We start from the raw sequence: 19235 nt of genomic DNA, 5'->3' as shown, positions 1-19235 counted from the left end.
TTAAGCTAGTCGTAAGAGGCAACTATGCTTGTCGCACAATGCTTGTCATACAATGCTTGTCGTAAGAGGCAACTACAAACGGGATCGGGTAGTCAGGCTCGCTAATTTGGTTTAAGCATGTCATCGTATACTATGGGATACAATGACCTGCATCAACCTAATCAGCGATCCTGACCACCTGATTCCATTAGTTGCCTCTTGCGACTAGCATAGTCACCTTTTACGGCAAGCATGGGTTGCTGAAGACCTATTCTACCCCGGATCATCTTGTTGGTGTTGTTCACAATCTAACACCAACAAAAAAATTCAAATTGAAATTGTCTTTTTCTATACCACCTATGCATACACGTCGTTCTTCTTGCATGTGGAAGGCATTAAGCCAACATTATATATCATATTATCATATATTATATATTAAAGAGAATCCATCTTAAAACTGATGTTGTTATAAAACATGGATGACCTATGGAAACTTACTTGCACATGCTAATGCACAGTTGCTTTTAAACTCAGTACATAACTTTAGGGAGCAACCATTTGATTTTCAGTTGGGGCCGGATTTTGGTTTGAGATTAGCTTATGTTCTCTTAATGTTTAGAAGCTCAATTACATTCTTCAACATTAACAGATGCTCAAATGGTTTTTATATCAATATCAAAATAGAACCGGTATCTTTGGAATGTCATGCGCTTTTTTCTTTGACAAGTTCCTCCCACCTCTCAATGTCCAGGAACCTCAAATATTTAAAGGTGCCCTTTTAATGGATGTGAGCTCTCCATATAGGAGGTCCTTCACTGTAGTCCCATCCTCCATGCGGCAGTGAGGTGATACTGATGGAGCAGGGAGAAGAGACTTAGCTAGGATCGTGGCAATGGAAAGAACTTCAGAGTTTGTCACTTGGTCACTCCAGCTAATGCTCAGGATGTGCCTCAGACTGCACATGTGGAAAGTGTTGAGTTACCTTTCTTGTCTAGAGGAGAGTGTCCAAGACTTGCTGCTGTACATTAATGTGATTTGGGCACATGCTCTGTAGATTACAACCTTGGTGTTGGTTGTCAGCTTGCTGTTTTTCCACACTCTCTTCATCAGTCTGGTGGGGTTGGCGCTCTATGCCAATGTTGATTTTAGCATCAAAAGACAGTTTGTCTGTGAAGATGGAGCCAAGGAGTGTGTTGCCAGAGCCGAAACATCTGTGAAAAGGAGGGGGATTCACATACTTAGTTTTTGCCTTCAGGCGAGCCAGATTGAACACCTTCCCATCCAATCTTGTGTGGGGGTAGACTCATATAGTCGGGGGTTCAAAGTGTGCTTCAGCATGACTGCAAGTAAGATTACAAACAAGGTAGGTACAAGCACAAAGCCCTGTTTTACACCACTTCAGGTGCCGAAAGTCTGGAGGACAAACTGTCAAACTGGAGTGACTGGATCATATTGAGGAGCCACACTTGGACCACACAAGCAAAGAGCGTTCCTGCGAGGCTCAGGAAAGAGATCCAGATTTAGTTGTTACAAATGCTTCTATCATCCCTGTTCTTGCACAAGGTAACAATGTTACAGTCGCTCGTGTCCTGATGTGCCACACTCTCTTCCCAACACTGACACAGAACTCCATAAGGTGGCTTAGCAAGAGCCCAATTCCGCACTTACTTAGCTCTTCTCATCTTCATCCTCCATTACTGATAGGCACTAAATGGCTCCCAGTGCAGAATCAGAGATGTTGTTTTCTCTTGAGTAGAGATGAGTAAAGTACTGTTCGAAATGCTAGAAAACTGCTTTTTGCCTGTTAAAAAAGAATATAATTTTTCACAGACTGTTGTTATTGAAATATCGAGTAACTACGGATCGACCTACCTCTAGTTTAAAGTATTTCAGTCACAAGGAGTCCTATCGACAAGGAGACAAATTCAAACAAAAACAGGAAGTTTACATTTATTCTACGTCTGATGGTGGCAGTCTGAAACGGACTAGAAATATGAAAACGTGCCTCCGTTATAATGACAATAATGTAGTCTTCATAAACATGATTTTGAGAAAATTTGAGATGTGCATCTTCTAAAATGACAAAATGACGCTGTGTTTGTTTTGTTAACATTGCTCCCATGATGCATGTTACATTACACTTGCATAGCCATATGGTACACAATATGGAGTCTGTATTTGGAAATGTGATCAAGTTCTTTACACTTTAGAGAGATAAAGGGGAAACAATTATTAATTAGAATGGGTGAATTACTGAACTGCCCAAGCTATATGGTTTTCAATTCATACCATCAAGTCAATAAAACAAAACAGGTATAGGGGTGGTCTCAAAAACAAAACTGGGACGTAAAAGGATATTAGACAGCTTTGATACAGGGTCGTTAGGCATATAGTGTACAAGCTTTATGAGCAGAAGGTAACCCTGACTTGTCGTAGAATTTGGGAGGAATTAAAGGTAAAATTAATGTAAACTGCACTAACTATTGCCCTCCAAGAGATGGGATTTCGATACACTGCGCGTGGCGATGACCGGGCACTTTTCAGGGGAAAATATTCCATCCCGTCTATGAGGTGACATTATCTCCGAACCATTCATAACTATCACAGTCAGGGCGTCTAGATAATTTACCTTGATGAATCCTTCCAGTGACTACATGTAGCTATCGGCAGATGGACAAAAAGCACCCATGAACCATCATAAATGAAACCACATGAAACGAAAGTTCACTCATGAAGAAAATTCGGTTGAATTAGAACCCTGTAAAGTACTGGACATATGTGCCGGCGGCACAACACGGTCACGTTGTGTTACGTACGCCAGTCAGAAATTGTGAGCTCAACCCTGCTGTGCCCATCTTAGCTGAGTGTAAAGTGTTCGTGGCAAGACAACACAACATTCAAAAGTACATATTCATATACGTCATCAGCAGAGATAAATGCTACCTCAAGAAATCATCTGTAGAACAACAAATAGGTCATCACCTCGGGACAGGTGTTAGGTAATTACCACAAGTTATAGGCCATCTCATACATGCATGACGACGCACGAATACTTTCTAAGTTGATCATCACCTACCTGTAAAAGTACATTTTAAGGGTAATCACAGTGTCAGTTAGGACAGGCAATATTAGGGCAATTTGGGTTATTTTGATATATGCTCTTTTTATAGTCCTATGACTCGTATTTATTAAATGAAGCCAAAAAAGCAGTTTTCGAGCATTTCCGACAGTATTTTAGTGCTCAAACCATCTCTCCATCTGCTTGCCTCTGTCACTTATCGTTTTGCCAGTTGCAGATATCAAGGGCGCCATCCTGTTTTGAGTTGGACGGATGTCTCTCTTGATGCTGTCGTATAAGGTATATAGATGGCTCAATATCTTTCCACAATGCAAGAATTAATGAGTATCTTCACCTCATCTGTCCTGGAAAAAGAAACAAACTGAGAAACTATATTCAGTGTACTATCTGTTCCTGTACATAGAAATTCAAAAGGATGGCACCCTGTGTACCAAACTGTATGACAAAAGGGATGATTTCGATTTTCCATGATTAATATTTCCCCTTCACATTGAGCACTATACCTGAACAATCAGTGTCAGTTTATGATGTCTACATTTCCTAGTTGCTTAGATACTTATGCGTATGTGAATATTATACCCTGGATACCACTAATGGCTCCATATCTAGATATAAGTCAATAAATTTTCTGTAGTTTTATCATAAAAATACGAATCGATCGTGTTTGGCGTCTGCCTCAATCACAATGGGCGGAGCTTATTTACGGTTGCGCTATAAATAGCAAAACACATGGCCATGTGTACATGTGACAGATTCAATGCATTTGAGGTCAAAGTTCATTGTGTTGAATATTTTTACGACTGAACAGCAGCAGATCAACAGTTTCGGCTAATGTAACAGTAACAAAACATAAATACGAAATTGACGACAAGATTCTTACAGTTCAATCCGAAAATTACTGAGATTTGTTTAGTTTTGGTCACCTGCATTCAACAGTTAGATTCTAGATCCATACCACATAATAATCAGATTATATTAATAAAAATTAAAATATTACACAGATTTTTCAACTTGTGTCAAGAAAGGGGCCTAATTTGCAGCACCAGAAGTTGCGCCAACATTTCTTAGCTTGACTACAAAATATGAATGTGTCAGGTGCATCAACATAACAATGCACACATGCAACTGATATATAGGTAACGAAACATAAAGATGTTTTGACCTACATTAGGCCTATCTAGATAATATTGTACTTACGAAAAAAAGAAACCTCCAACTTTAATTATGGATTTCCTTTTCTTTCACAGAATTTTCACACACAAAACTGATCATTAGATCCACACTTGTCCCATGTATTTTTGTTCGGGGGATTTGGATATACATCGCGCAGGCGGTTTAAAATACAATCTTGGATCTCTTTCCCGTTTGGTCCGCACTAATCCTTCATCTGCGCATGCTGCAACGTTAAAGATCCGTTTCTTCAAGTCCGAGTATCTACGATCTCTCCAACCACTTCGTTTATTTAGCTCAGTCAAGAAGTTTTGGCAACGCTGTTTTCGAATCGACGAATTTCGGCAACATGGTGGCCTCACCATTACCAAAGTGCGACTGTCTGTGCCGTGTCACGCATGGTTGACAAAAGAAGTGTGAACATACATATTCGGCTTCATCTGGTTCCACAATGATATATCGCTTCGACACTGATTCACTAACCCCAAGAATCGGCACTGAATTTGTCAAAGTTTCTGTTACATTTGCAAGGGCGGGAAGACAGGCGCCATCTTGTCGATTCGAGTTGACGATCGGAATTATGTCATCTTGAACTGGAACTTTCTCCACGACAAAGTCACCAATGTCATAATCGAAATGATCAATGGCTCCCTGATGATCTCGAACAACTTTCCGTCAAATTAAGCGTCACGTGAAAATGTGTTGTTGCTCATATTGAAGACAAGCGAACCTGCAAAGTTCTTGACAGAAAACTGTTGTTAGCGGATGCGCTCATGAGGCGTGGTTGAAAGGAGATCGCGTGGTCAGAAAGGGTTAAAACAAAAAGTTTTAGAAAGTAATAAAAAAAATCCGCAATGCAATCAAAAAGTATCATGTACAGGATTTTTTTTCAATAATAGTATTCACGATAACATTTCTTTTCTAATAATGCAAATTAATTTATTAATTGATCCCAAGGTCGTCACCCTGATCACGTGGAGGGTATTTGGAAGGAATCTTGTGATGACGCCGTGAATGAGGCTGTCTGTATTACATTGTGGAATTTAACTGACCTGGAAGATTATCGAGGCATTGACATTTTGACAGATGCCCGTCATGGATGGAGAAAAAAATGCATCTGAGATAAACATTTTTGCATTGAGATTCGAGAAAAAACATGTGTTCATGCCGTAGTAGTTTACAAAGAGAGGATGATCTGTGTAGCCAGCAACCTGAATAAGCTTGATGAAAATTATGTTGAAATCCATTTTCACACACATGACAGAATTAATGTGAACAAATATATTTATCTGAACATCGTTTCGAAGTATGTGAGGCTGTCCGTATTTTCATATTTTCTATCTCCATTCCGACGTGAAAAAATATCAAGTTTTCGTGTCACTACTAGATCTACCATTGCACCGCCATAAAAGAAAAGGGTCAACTTTATCTTTCTTAAGTTGTTTATTAAAAACCAAGCAAAGGGAAACGATCTACATTATAAATTAATTCATGGACTAGATTTTAGTACCAAGATTTTAAACTTTCTTTTTAAATGTCATAAAATAACTTCCACAATTATTGAAAGACAATTTTTGATTAGTAGATCTAATATATAATATTTCGTCCGCCCGCTCTCTAGTTAGTTGAGGCTTGAGGGGAGGAACACATACAAAAAATAATTGATGGCCTTATGCAAATGATACTTGGCATGCCAATCAACAGGGAATCTGGGTCACTGGGACCCGCCAAGTTTCACGGATCGAGTTACTTTGGCATGAGAAGCTTTCTGACAAGTGTGACTTTGCCAAAACACATTGCTACCGGGCAATGAAAAGATGTCACGGAAACGACAAAAAAACTGCTTTCAACACTTGAAAATATTTTTGACCATTAGAAGGGTTTTTTACAACATCGTTGTCATCCAGATTCCAGATGAAGTCAAGACGAACACAACGAAGAAAAACACTGTTGAAATCACCGATTGCCGTATATATTGTGAGAAATGCTAATCATAAACTGCAGATATACCGTACTCCAGAGGATAACGATTGGTGTCTGGACACATATTATGTTTTTTTTGTTCAATTACACTGCTCATATTCATCACGACAAAAGTATTTCGTTCTCCAGAGAATAGCTCAGAACTATAATTTGTGTGGACTGTGTTGGATTAATCGTGGACATTCCATGGTATTATTTTATGAAGATCTGAAGCCGACATGGCAGGTAGGTTTTGAAACCAAAGACCCACGTGTTTTTTTAAAAGTCTTGGAATCGTTTGATGGATATTTATTATCATTAAAACTTACGTCCTTGTTGTCAAACGGCCCACATGGGTGGGTGTTTGCATGACGTCACCCGTTTACGCATTAACCAATGAAATTCGTGTGTTATCATGACGTCATATTGACCTGTCAGATCACTCCTATAAGCTCCGCCCACTAGAGTGCGGTAGTTCCTACCGCAGATGCCCCTTTAAAGGGCAAGTTCATACGGAAATGAACCAATTTGTCTTGTACTTTTTCCACATTAAAAGTGTTAACAAAGAAGTTTCATAGACAAACATATAAAAACATCATATTTAATTAACATATTTTTTGCATTAAAACGATTTATATTTTTCACATTTACCAAGTGTTCTATTTCCATAACAAAAACACCATGGCTTATGCCCCTTGCAATATGACGTCATTGGTGCCAATTGATAAACATTATGACGTCATCATGCTTTGTTAGAGCCGCTTCACGTGGTGTAGGTACAGTTTTGTGATCCTAGCGTCTCAGATGCCAGCCAGAATTGTGTTATGCTGAGTCACCACTGCGCCGGAGTGTGTCGTAGACCATGTTGTTTTACCGCAAACTGGTCGTTGATATCTTTTGCGTTGAGAATATACAGGGACCCAGTTGAATTGGCACCAATTACGTCATAATCTAAGGGGGATAACTCAGGCCTATTTCGCTCGTAAAACGAAGGCCTCATAACGACATATCATTTTAACACTATTGTGAGCTTCCTACTTTCACTGTGAAAAAAAATGAGTGTATATTTTCAAACACAGATACTAACTAATTCTAAAATTGCGTTTTGTTTAGAAAAAGAAAGAAAGTGATTTTTGCGTGTACACTTCCCCTTTAAGACAAGCATAGTCACCTTTTACGGCAAGCATGGGATGCTGATACCTATTCTACCCCGGATCTTCACGGGTCTGGTGACAATCATCATGTTGACAAGCAATGTATCATATTTGGGTATCTCAGAAAGGTTTACCAAATATGATATATTGCTTGTCAACATGATGCCCGAAGCTGTCTTATACTGTGACCTTATCATGGTCTTTTCACACCTGCTTCCTCATTGGCACTTTGCACTTTCCACTTATTTTGCTTGATTTCATCTAGCCACGTTGTATTGGTGACAAAGACCATTAGACATTTGATTCTAAAATGTATGAGGAATTCAAGGATGTATGTATCGCAGCCAAGTTTGAAATATACGTGATGTTACAGGCGTCTCATAACCGGTGTACCCGAGACGTGATTTTGTAAGCACTATCCAATATGGCGGAAAGTTCACTTCGGCGTTCGTGTTTGAGTATTTTCCAAAACATTCTAAACAATTCTAGGCTTATGGGAGACGTTTGTGAATGATCATTGGTGATTTCATAAAAGACAGATACCCGTGATCACTAATATGCCCTTTTTGAAATTCATTTTTCCGAGTAAATTTCCGAAATTTAGATTTTAAAACAATGCTGTAAATAACGCCGTGAGTGGTGATTTAGTAATGTGTAAAAAATGGCGACATTTACGATGTACTTTTGCTTGGCCTAAAATGCCAGTGGATAATGTCACAGAACATGGAATTTCCCACCTTATTCAAAACTGTGAAGTGTATTTGTGTGGGTGATGTATTCTGAATTTTATTCGACTTCAAAGTAAGGGTTGTAAAGGAGGGACATATCCCTCTGGATGCCGAGGTTTTTTTCTGACGCACATTTTTCTAAGATCGGAAAAGTGAAGGTTGTGCAAGAATTGCGCTCACGCGAGACTGGATCTACCTCTGGCTATAAAATTACGCAGAGATGGAGAATATTAAATTTCCTATTTGATGGTGTAAAGTTAACTGCAAATATTAAACCCGTTTAAAAAAAGACACTTCTAAGTGTTGTCCGAGAATATATTCTGCGTTGAAAAACAGTAATTTCTCCGCTTTTATCGTACACCGATAAAAGTACTGTGCGACGATTTTTTTTATTTCGAAGCTTTACGGAAACTGTCAGCGAACAAAATACTGCCTAATATCTGAACGACATAACTATATATCAAATGGAGTTATATGCGTATGTATAACGACATACATTCAATGCCAAAAATAGCATGCCGTAAATGACGAAAACTGATTTTTCTCTATGACGTCAAATGGCGACAGAGAGGTTACACGCGTACAAAGACAATGGGGCAAAATTCCGCTATGCTAAGCACTAGTTTATTGTGAATCAGGTCAATTGGTGAGAATTAGCTGTTGGTAAGGACAATATATTTTCGTGGTGTTTCGTTCACGGGGAACTAAACTATTCCAACACAAATATCCATATTGAAACTCTTTACGTTTAGTTATTAAAAAAACCCCATAAGAAATGATGAAATCGTACTTCATAAAAAAGAGGTAATAGAGAAATGGATGACCTTATCTAACCTATTACTTAGTCCTTAGATTCCAACATTCTCCTAAAAAATGTAAGTGTACTTTGACTAATGTTGCACCATTATTAATGGAGCACTAGCCTTATCATCAAATGTAATGAAATACCCCCAAAATAACACCATTCCTTTTGACGTCATGGCGGGTTTTATGTCTTTGATAACGTCGGAGAAAGACGACACTGGTATTTTGATTAATATATATCTCCCATAATTTCGTTCAGGGTATGGAAAATCTCGATGTGTAAAACGGAATTTGACGCTTTTGCGACACAACATAAAATTACTGCTTTCACCAATATATATGTGAACAATTAGATAGTTTATCGTGTATCTAAATTGGACGAGACACGCACCTGTTTGGCATCAATTTACGTAATGAAATACCCAAAAGAATATTTCAAAACAACCAAAATTATATTCAATATTGGACATATATTTGTTCATTATTATGTTATTATTTCTCTTCATCTCGTCTCAGAATTACACAATAAAAGATGCGAAGAAAGCTCTATTGGTATAGAATTATCAGGATAATCGTATAAGGTTGAACAAACGGGGTACCTGATATAGATTTAATTTTATACATTTTACAATTCCTGGAGAAATTAAGTAAACAGTTTAATATCCTGTGATCACAATATTGAAAAAAGAATGAACCCATTGAATATAAAATGCAAAACGAGAGGAATAATTCGTAAATTGTTTGTGACTAACGCGCACCTGGCGAATCGTTAGATATATCACTGTTCTGTGTATCAAACGACATAAAAAAACAATTCCAAGACCAAGACAATTCTTTCAGAAATGTGTGCATATATTTTATGTATTAATGTGCATGATGAGTTTGAAGTTTATTCGACTTCAAAGTGAGGGTTGTAGAGGAGGTACATATATGTCCCTGTTATGGGGGTTATGGATCGGGTCGTCAGGCTCAGTGAATGGGGGGATCGTACACCAAGGACACGGTTCATTGCTCATGACACTAATCACTGGACTGCCTGGTTACAGGCCGCCTTCATGGCAGTAACATTGTTAACAATGTCCAGATATTCGTGCTTGTCAAAATTCCTTTATCCACACAAGATCTTTGGCCGTTCAACTGCTCTTCAGTTGTAATGAAAACTTTAACTTACATTCGAGTCCTAGGCGACGCATAACAGTAGTATTTGTGGCGTCATAATGCCTATTATAAGGGTAGCGCTATTTTTCAGGGCATTTTCATTTGCAGAAGCCCGAGGTCTTCCATTAACCGAGGTCTTCCATTAACAGTTGAAAAGACCGAGGGCTTCTGCAAATGATAATGCCCTGAAAAATAGCGTTACGGTTATTATAGCTAAAATGGATGGAATTTGTTATCAAACAACAATATCGGTTTTGAAACATTTACTGCTATCAACACGAATGTCACTGATCCACTTTTACAAATATGGAAACGTCATAGAACAAACCAGATGAGGTTACTATTGAACGTGACGTCACGTATCCCTATCCTATGACGTCACCTAACAACGGGCGTGATAATGGCCCATCGTCAAATAATATGGGGGCATTATCAAGTTACAGTGGCCCGCGCATTCCTGATAACATGCGGGCGTTTTAATGATAATTCTATCCATATTAGCTATAAGATGTTATAGTGACAATAGAGGGAGAAGTAAAACGTAGTCCTCGGCGACAGCCAACGTTATGCTTTTGACGTCATAAAGCATATGACGTCATAGCTAGTGATAATAGTGGGAGGCATGAATACATTATGGTGTGAGTGCACAAATACACACTTAGCTACATGGGGAAGTTTTGAAAATTATACTTTTGAATTAAGTTTAGGTTTCAAAAGCCTAATGAACATCTGTTCTTTTTCCATTCGTAAATGTTTGTCATTATTAAACAATTTATAAAACGGAAAGACAGTAAAATGACCACTCCCGCATTCATCAATGTGTTTGCTTACATTTATACAACGTACATTTGGATATCGAATTTGTTGTCTGTGTACAGTGATTCGGTCTTTCAGTTGCATACCAGTTTCTCCAATATAATGCTCATCACATCCCGCACATGTTAAAACATATATAACATCTTACTGCCACAGTTCATGTTGTTTTTAACAGTAAATAGTTTATCTTGGCAAAATTGAAATTTGCAGTCTTCAATTATTATTGGGCAAGTTCAACATCGAGGTGTGTTACACTTTGTTACACTGACGGTCTTTGTATTTTGTGAGTATTTGGATGGACAAAGAATTTGTTTAAGATTTAAGATTTGTAGTTGTTTATTTATAACTATATTTCCGAGTGGCAGCAATTTGATTGAGGTGCCCGTACAACATCGAGCTTGGAAGTGACCTACAGACAGCTACAGTTTCGAGTTACCTCCCTTACTTGTAGTTAAGGCAACAAACACGTACTGTTGTGTGAGTGGCGGTTACTACCGGTACATCAGGACATGCTTACCTTTTAGGCGAACACTTGGTGTCATCACTGATATTCAGTTATCCAGTAAAATAATATTCACCACTATTTTTCCTTTTACTCCCTTAGAAATATTTCTTCGGCAGATAGTCAAGACTGGTTATTTTCTGGCGTTGACGCTTTGAAACCACCCAGAACCCATACAGTTGATTTAGCGGCTTGCATTGGTGTAAATAGCAGTGGGAGAATTATTAATTTTTAAGATATTCAGAGGAAATGTAAGAGAACATGAAAGCAGAGATAGAGATGGTAAAAGACAGGTAAGTAGTATGACGAGAAAGAGAATAGTAGACAAATATACAGAGAATACTGGAAATGATAGTGATAGATAGAGAAGGCGAACAATGGTTACAACACATATTCGTTCTCATTTTCTTTGTTAATTCTAGATCGCGATATCTATGAATTTGCTACACAGACCATTCTCTCGAGTGAAACAGCGACGTAAAGCAACACTAGCTGACTTTCTTAATCACTTTCCCTTCAGGGCGACACTCAGTGAGTGAGTGAGAGTTAAAATTTACATGCAACGGCAATATTGCAGCAATATCGCGATGAGAACAAGTTAGCTATGGTTAAATACCTGTCGACAAAGGACACTAGAACAGTAAGGTAAATATCACAGATTAGGTATAAAATTCGTCAATAGGTTGATTAGATATGTTAAAACTAGGCTATAGACCACAAGCATTCAAAGCTAGACCACCTCACTGAGGATGATGGGGACTTACGGTGCTTCTGTTTCCTGCGTGATTCTCCAGCAGGATGTATGCCATCACCTTGGACGCCAGTGGTTATTTGGAATGCTAACCAATATCAACAAACTATTATCAAGGAATTAAAACACTTATCTATGTTATATACTTCAAATAAGATGGACTCTGCCACTGTCAGGGGGACACGGGGACAATATTTTTACACTACTTTAACCGCCTTCAATAATCTCAGTTGGTGATAACATCACACTTATTTAAGAAAGAATGCAAGCATTCGAAATTTATCAAACAATTTTATTTCTTTAAAAAAATCGAGAATTAAACAAGCATTGATAGTATTTGATAGATCCTTTAAAGACATTGAATGATAATAATTATCCCTTGTGAGAGAACATTCAACACGGTCAAGCAAAACATACTTGAATGTGATTCTCTCATCACAAGGGACACAAAACGGAGCATCCTCACCTTTCAACAAATATACTCTTTAAAAACCGCAATACGGATATTTTTGGCCATAAAGGCAAAATTATCAGACCAAGAGGTGAAGGGGTTTAATGTGTTGTAGTGTCAGTGAAAGATTTCTCGGATCAAAACGATCACAACAAGGACATGCAAACCATTCGTCGGGAAACACGTACAATTCGGAAAAAAACGCACCAGGTGCATTAACAAAAGGGCCACGGAGCTGCACGTACAGCAGCACTATGAACGGTATAAGTGCAGGGTTTTTTTATTGCCTGGCATCTGCGTCAATCGAACAGTGACAGTTCGACAACCTTCACTACAGACCTTTAATGTCAAAACACACAAACTTTTCAATGACAATAACATTTTCCAGGATTATGTGTTCTCTTAACACCATCGCAAAAGATGATGTAGAAGCCAGTGGTCGTATAAATAAGATGGATCTGACTGATCTAAAAGGAGACATCAACAAGTACATATCATAAAATGTGTGTCAACATTTTTCGTCAGGATATCAAAAATTGCTGTCCTTGTTACTACCTCCCATTTCAGCTTAAGGTCCTCCTTTGGTCAAAAGTTTGTTCCCTCTTTAAATGAGTGTGTCACACGTTGCACACGAGTGGCGAACGGGATGCACACGGGTTGCCTCATGCGTTCAGAATGCGTGTAAGGGAAATGAACTTCCAAGCAGTAGTGTACCAACACGCGACGTGTCAACTCGGCGGTTCTGTAGCAATGAACGCGTATCTAAATCCACCACTGTACTACTATTGGCAAGTCACAGTGGCTATACTGGACCCTAGTGAAATGGTTCATGCCTTTAAGTCCAGCAACTGAACACTAATTAAGATGGGCCGAAATTGTGTTTATGGTCTGGTGAACACAGGTCAGTGGCCGTTCATTAACTCAAGATTCACATCTCATTGTTCTGTTTAATTTCACTGTTCCATTTGATCCATTTGTCAAATCCAACTGAAACGGGTTATACGCTTGGCACAAACGTGGGTCACTCGTTGCACACGTGTGCTCAAAGGGTTGCACACGAGCTGCACACCCGTGTACAACGATTGCTCAACCTGTGTGCAATATTCCGTTGAGCAACCCGTGTCACATGCGTGTTACACGCGTTGTCAACGCAATATTCCTGAACATTTTGAAGACAGCGATTTTCCTTGTACAAAAATGTCAAAGTTAAAAAGGGAAAGTAACTTTATGATATCACAACGTGAGCTCACTTGACTATTAACACTATACATGTGTCCTAAACATCTGCTGTATATCACTTTGCATTGAAAGCTGAATCTTTTATAAATGTCAAGGTTTGTGAATAGAATCAAGTGTGTTGAAGGCACCAGGTAGGCAGGCATTCGACATGGGCTGTTGAAGGTGTTACATAGATAAATTATTCGATGGGTATGGGACGTATTTTGATTTTGGAGCCTACCATTGTATTTGACGTTCACATGCACGAATACACCTCGATTAACTGCATTTACTTTGATACACGTGTGTCCAGATTACAAGATTACCTTGTGTGATCTTACAGATCCTGGGACCTATCCATATCATTAATTCCCCAGAAATATCAGCATTCGTAGAAAGTATTTAAAAGCGCAAGTGCATTTGTGATAAAATATAAAGTGTTAAAATCTGAAAAAAAGAGTTTACGTGCCCTTTTAAAAGACTCTCATTGTTCAGAGTTTGTATTGTTTCATGTAGGTAATAGGTATCACAATAGTTATGATGTAATACATATTATTATGATTCACGATACACGAGATAATAAAGAAATACGTATAAAGCACACATAATATGATTTAATGCTTAGTCCATAAAACAGTTTGCTGAATCTGTCCGAACTGTAATTTCTTCAGAAAATTGCTTCGATTCTTATGACGTTGCTCTAATCTATTCATTCATAAACTGTTAACTGTGAGCAGTCATTCACCTGATGAAGGAGTAAGCATATACTCCGAAACGTTGTGTTCCCCGCAACTAATTTGTGTTTCACCTTTTAAAATTAGAATACAATAGTGCCTCGTCGGGCTTGATTCAGACTCTAATGTAATAGCAATAAATAGGTTGTCGTTGTGGAACTTTACTGTTCTCTTCAGAATGCGTTCACAGACAAATGATTTGGACGATATAACGCTCCAAATTGACACAGATGATATTTGATTCCCGGCAATTGTAAACGAAATAGCGCACTGCTTCCGATAAAAAGAACGTGAGAATGTGGACCATATTCATCAAGGTTCCCAATGAAGGTTTGTCCCAATGCGGCGAAAAAGTCGTCTTGAGTTTTTCTTGAATAATTCTTGGAAGAGTATATATAACTAGCAGACACATTCATCATGGATGCCATGACTGTATTGACTGCTACAGCAATAAAAAAAAATATCAAAGGCACATAACTACTGCACATGACATGTCATAATGATACATAGGGAAATGGCTGCAATTGGACAAACGTTCAATATATGTTCAATATTTCCGACATCCAATCCCATGACACAACAGTCAAACCAGCAAATCACTGTCGACCTACACTACAATTAACTGATATTATCGTACAATGGACTCTGTTTGTAATGTATTTTAAGTTTTGTCAATGCCGATTTAGCAGTGGATTGCTGGGTATTGTGGGCACAATGAATAATACGAATGGATCATAAGCAGAACACGAGATTGGCGAGACACAGAGTTTAGGAAACTCGGGTGTTTTTTTGCTCTACAATTTCTGTCATATAATATTTTTGTGAGAAGAAATATGTCTACACATCCATGATGGAGCAATAGTCATAACAGCTAACAGAAACGTAGCAATTCGTGTTGTGAATACGACGTTTAACTAATGATATTTATTTATTTATTTCAGTTGTGGTTTTGTGCTTAGACTTACAAGATCAAGAGCACTTCCTGACGACAGCAGCCCGGATGAAACGTAGCACCAAACATGCCTTTTTCACATTTACCTCCTCTTCTTTCAATATCCAGTTGGGTAGTTTTCTTGCCTACACAGTGAATGAGATAAGAAATGCAAGTTTTTATTATGAAGACATAAACATTTTAGAAAATGTTCTTGTAGTGTCAGCAGAACTACCTTCAAATTCTTCCACAACGCTAAAACATAATAAAACGGATTTTGCAGACCCAGCAGAAAATAGTTTCCAATCTGTAACTAGCGCCCTGCTTCTCCTTGGTCATATGATCAAACAATATCTTGATTCCAAAGACAAGATTTACACAGATCTTTTCCAAATTGCGTCTCGTGTGAAAAATGTGACCTTTGAGGCAAATGGACGTCAAGTGATTGTTGACCAGGATGGTCGAACACTTTACAACTATCTAATGTACGATCTAAATATTGATGATGGCAAATTTTCACCCAAACTCTCCATGATTGCCACTAGTGCATTGACGTGGTCTCTTAGGTACAATGATACCTTAAACTGGCCAGGTGGTATTATTTTGCCTGACCAGTGCTTTAAGAAGGATATATCTTGCCGACTTCAACAAACTGGTAAGTTGTTTCTTTATGATTATATCATAACTCTTATAACCCAAAACGGAGGGAGGGGGTTAAGTTTTTCTCCATTTGAAATTACCTCTTTCTAGCATGTGATTCACTACGTAATTTGTATGGCTCACCTTTGTATTCATTAAAAGAATCAAACAATCAGCCACTCGATCAGTTTGCCGTTGACCATGACAACAATTGTTCAGGAGGGAAATAAAACATATATGTATTCTTGAGCGAACAGTGACTTTGTACACATTTCTTATGCTCACACACAATTTGAATATAGCCTAGCCGATGTCGACAGTATGAAAACAAATAATCCAAGATGGCCTCTGTCCAGAGTTAAATACATCGTTGAAGTAGACGATGGTTTGTTTCATTGTACGATAGAAGTTCTTAACACAGAAGTTCCTGCTTCAATTAAATTGGCACGACTGAAGATAGCGGGCAAAAGGCCGTGAAAAACGGTATATTGCCATGTCAATTTTTTTCGTCACTGTCGCCAGAAAACAGGGAGACATTTTTTAACAGCCTTTGTGTTATTTCTCACAAGTCCTTAACTATTGCAACATTCAAATATTTAACAAATACTCTTAATACTGCCATGAACTTCAATGAAATAAAATAGGAGATACGCCTACATATGCAGCACGTGGAAATCTTTGACAGGCCATTACCACGGATCTATAATTATAAAACATCCGCGCAGAAGAATAACCTTCAGAATAAAACAACTGATTATAAATGTTACTTTTATATCAACATTTCCTCTTCCCTTTTCCTCTAAGTTCCTTTTCCTTTTATACTGACAGTATGTTTCGGAAATCTACCAAATGAAAATCTACCATGCATCAATCAATCAGTTATTCTGTTGAAATATAAATACCAGTCATCATAGGTTGAAATAAAAGATTTACCCATATTAATCTGATCCCTATGAAATGTGTCTGATCAATCAGTGCTTTGAGTCATTACCGATGTTAATTAATTAATCCATTTCTTACAAAGTTCTGATTCTCATGCTCCTAATATTGACAGTAGCGGGTGACCTCGTTCATTTCCCGATGAACGTCGGTATGTCACGTGATAACGTTGCCAATCGAGCGGAGAGATACAGAACTACTTTTGGGGGATTCCTCAATGTCTAAAAATAACATTAAAAATCATTTGGGAAAACTGAGAGCGACTTTGAAGCCACACAGATCATGTATAAGTCGGGTCAACGAAATGAAGCGTCCATTCGAAGCTATGATGAAGAATGCTGGAAAAAGAAAATCGGGAAATCAAAACGCGCCGCCTCAAGCAGTAATCCTAGAAGTTATCAGCAGCCGTAGTATGATTCAAACACACACCCAAAGTTCACAGAACGTTAATGTGATTCCATTTTCAGCTTCAGCCGGGTGTGGATTTCTTTCCAATGCTAACTTTATTTGGTGCAACTTTTATTTCAAGTGAATGACATTGCCGGATTGATTTTTTAAGATTTATATATCTGTCAATATAAGGATTGAAGTTATATTTGTTGACGTTCATCAGCTGATGAAGACAGTGCCTCACATGAGCAAATTTACCATCAGCTGATGAAAGTCAACAAATACAACTTTAATCCTTAAAAAAAGTAATACAAAGACCAACTCACACTGGCTATGTCTATGTTGTGTATAGTACATAAATGCATTTAAATGATAGTTGAAACTTCTTGTTTTGGTAACATGTCGACAAGTTCTTTACCTTACTAACCATGTACCATCCTGCTACAGCTACAGTACCTTAAGACATCTGTAGCATTGAGGCTATTTATCAGATAGTATTATGACATAGCAAATATGATTTTAAATGCAAACTTAACCCAATAATAATTGTAGATATGTCTAAATGCATTTAGGTATGTTATTTGTTCTAACATATAACAGATTTTGCTTGTGTATAACGAATGCTCCTAAGTCATGTGAACTCTAATACTAGTACATAGCACAAATATACAAAGATATCAAATACAAATATTACATTGTACAATGCAGATATCTATTAATGTAAAGAGAAAAAGAATGAAAGTATTAATTTGTTTGTGTGGGAATGTGAAACATCCGTTTAGAATATGGAAACATAAAACGCAAGGTTTAATTAAATACTCGTTGTGATTGAACGAATCATTCACACCAGCATATCTGATTTTTGTATCTCGAGAACACGATCATATTTTAAGCACCCTGTCTTCTACACCACAACAGTATCATCGAAGGAATATTTGTGTTGTGTGAGTTTTTCTTTGTTACAATCTATATTTCCGAATCGAGGTGGTAAATAATGAAGCCAAATCCCTCGTTTGATAGAGTGCTCTAATTTCACTCATGGTTCAACTGATGCCACGTTCTATGGAGGGGATGCCAGATCGAGAGATATCGCATTGGAGTAAAATATATAATTTCAATGAGATTCCAGTCACCGCGCGCTGAATCCAAATACCAAAGACATTCCACTACAACATCGGATATAATAAACTGAACAACAAAAGTTCCTGTGACATTGAATATGATTTAATGCAAAGTAATGTTTTCTACCAAATCTGAAACAATTTCGGTTTGCAACATATAAAAGACTCCTGTAAGTGTTCAAACGGTTTAATTTGCCATACTGACTTCAGAAAATGCGTGATTTCATAAAAAAAAAAATGAACATGCCAAAGTGTCAATTTACAAATCAATAGCGTGTGTATCCACCTCTGGTTGTGATGCAAGCAACACATCTTCGTTTCATGGAATGGACCAGGCGTCGCGCAAAGTCCTGTGAGATATCTGCCCATATCTGCTGGAGCATGTTTTTGAAGTTCCTGGACTGTCTCTGGTACACGTGGTTGACGTCGAAGGCGCCGATCCATCTCATCTCACATGTGCTCGATTGGTGAGAGATCAGGGGAGCGAGCCGGCCAGGGGATGACATTCACGTTGTTTTGTTAAAGGGAATCCTGAACAAGTCGATAATTGGAGGCCGGGCGTTGTCATGATGAAAGGTAATGCCCCGGCCATGACGACGCAAAAACGGTAGACCAACAGGGCCGATGATCTCGTCGCGGTAGCGCTGTCCATTTCCCTCTACCACTATCAAACTGCACATCTGAGGCGACGACGTACGGTTTGTGAAGA

General features: G+C 38.2%; 1 protein-coding gene across 1 annotated transcript in view; it reads left to right on the top strand.

Annotated features, from left to right (window-relative positions):
- Positions 1-19235, top strand: part of LOC124151459 (retinal guanylyl cyclase 2-like) — a 596567-nt gene that overhangs the window by 39758 nt on the left and 537574 nt on the right. The window contains exon 2 of the mRNA XM_046523944.2: positions 15448-16092. Coding sequence (XP_046379900.2) covers positions 15448-16092 — 645 coding nt within the window. The remainder of the gene's footprint in view (positions 1-15447; positions 16093-19235) is intronic.

This window comes from Haliotis rufescens, unplaced genomic scaffold (genome assembly GCF_023055435.1).
Source record: "Haliotis rufescens isolate VD_foot unplaced genomic scaffold, xgHalRufe1.0.p SCAF_9, whole genome shotgun sequence".
In the NCBI taxonomy this organism is placed as follows: domain Eukaryota; kingdom Metazoa; phylum Mollusca; class Gastropoda; order Lepetellida; family Haliotidae; genus Haliotis; species Haliotis rufescens.
Note: the sequence above shows the minus strand (reverse complement) of the source record. Positions and strands in the feature narration are given on the sequence as shown.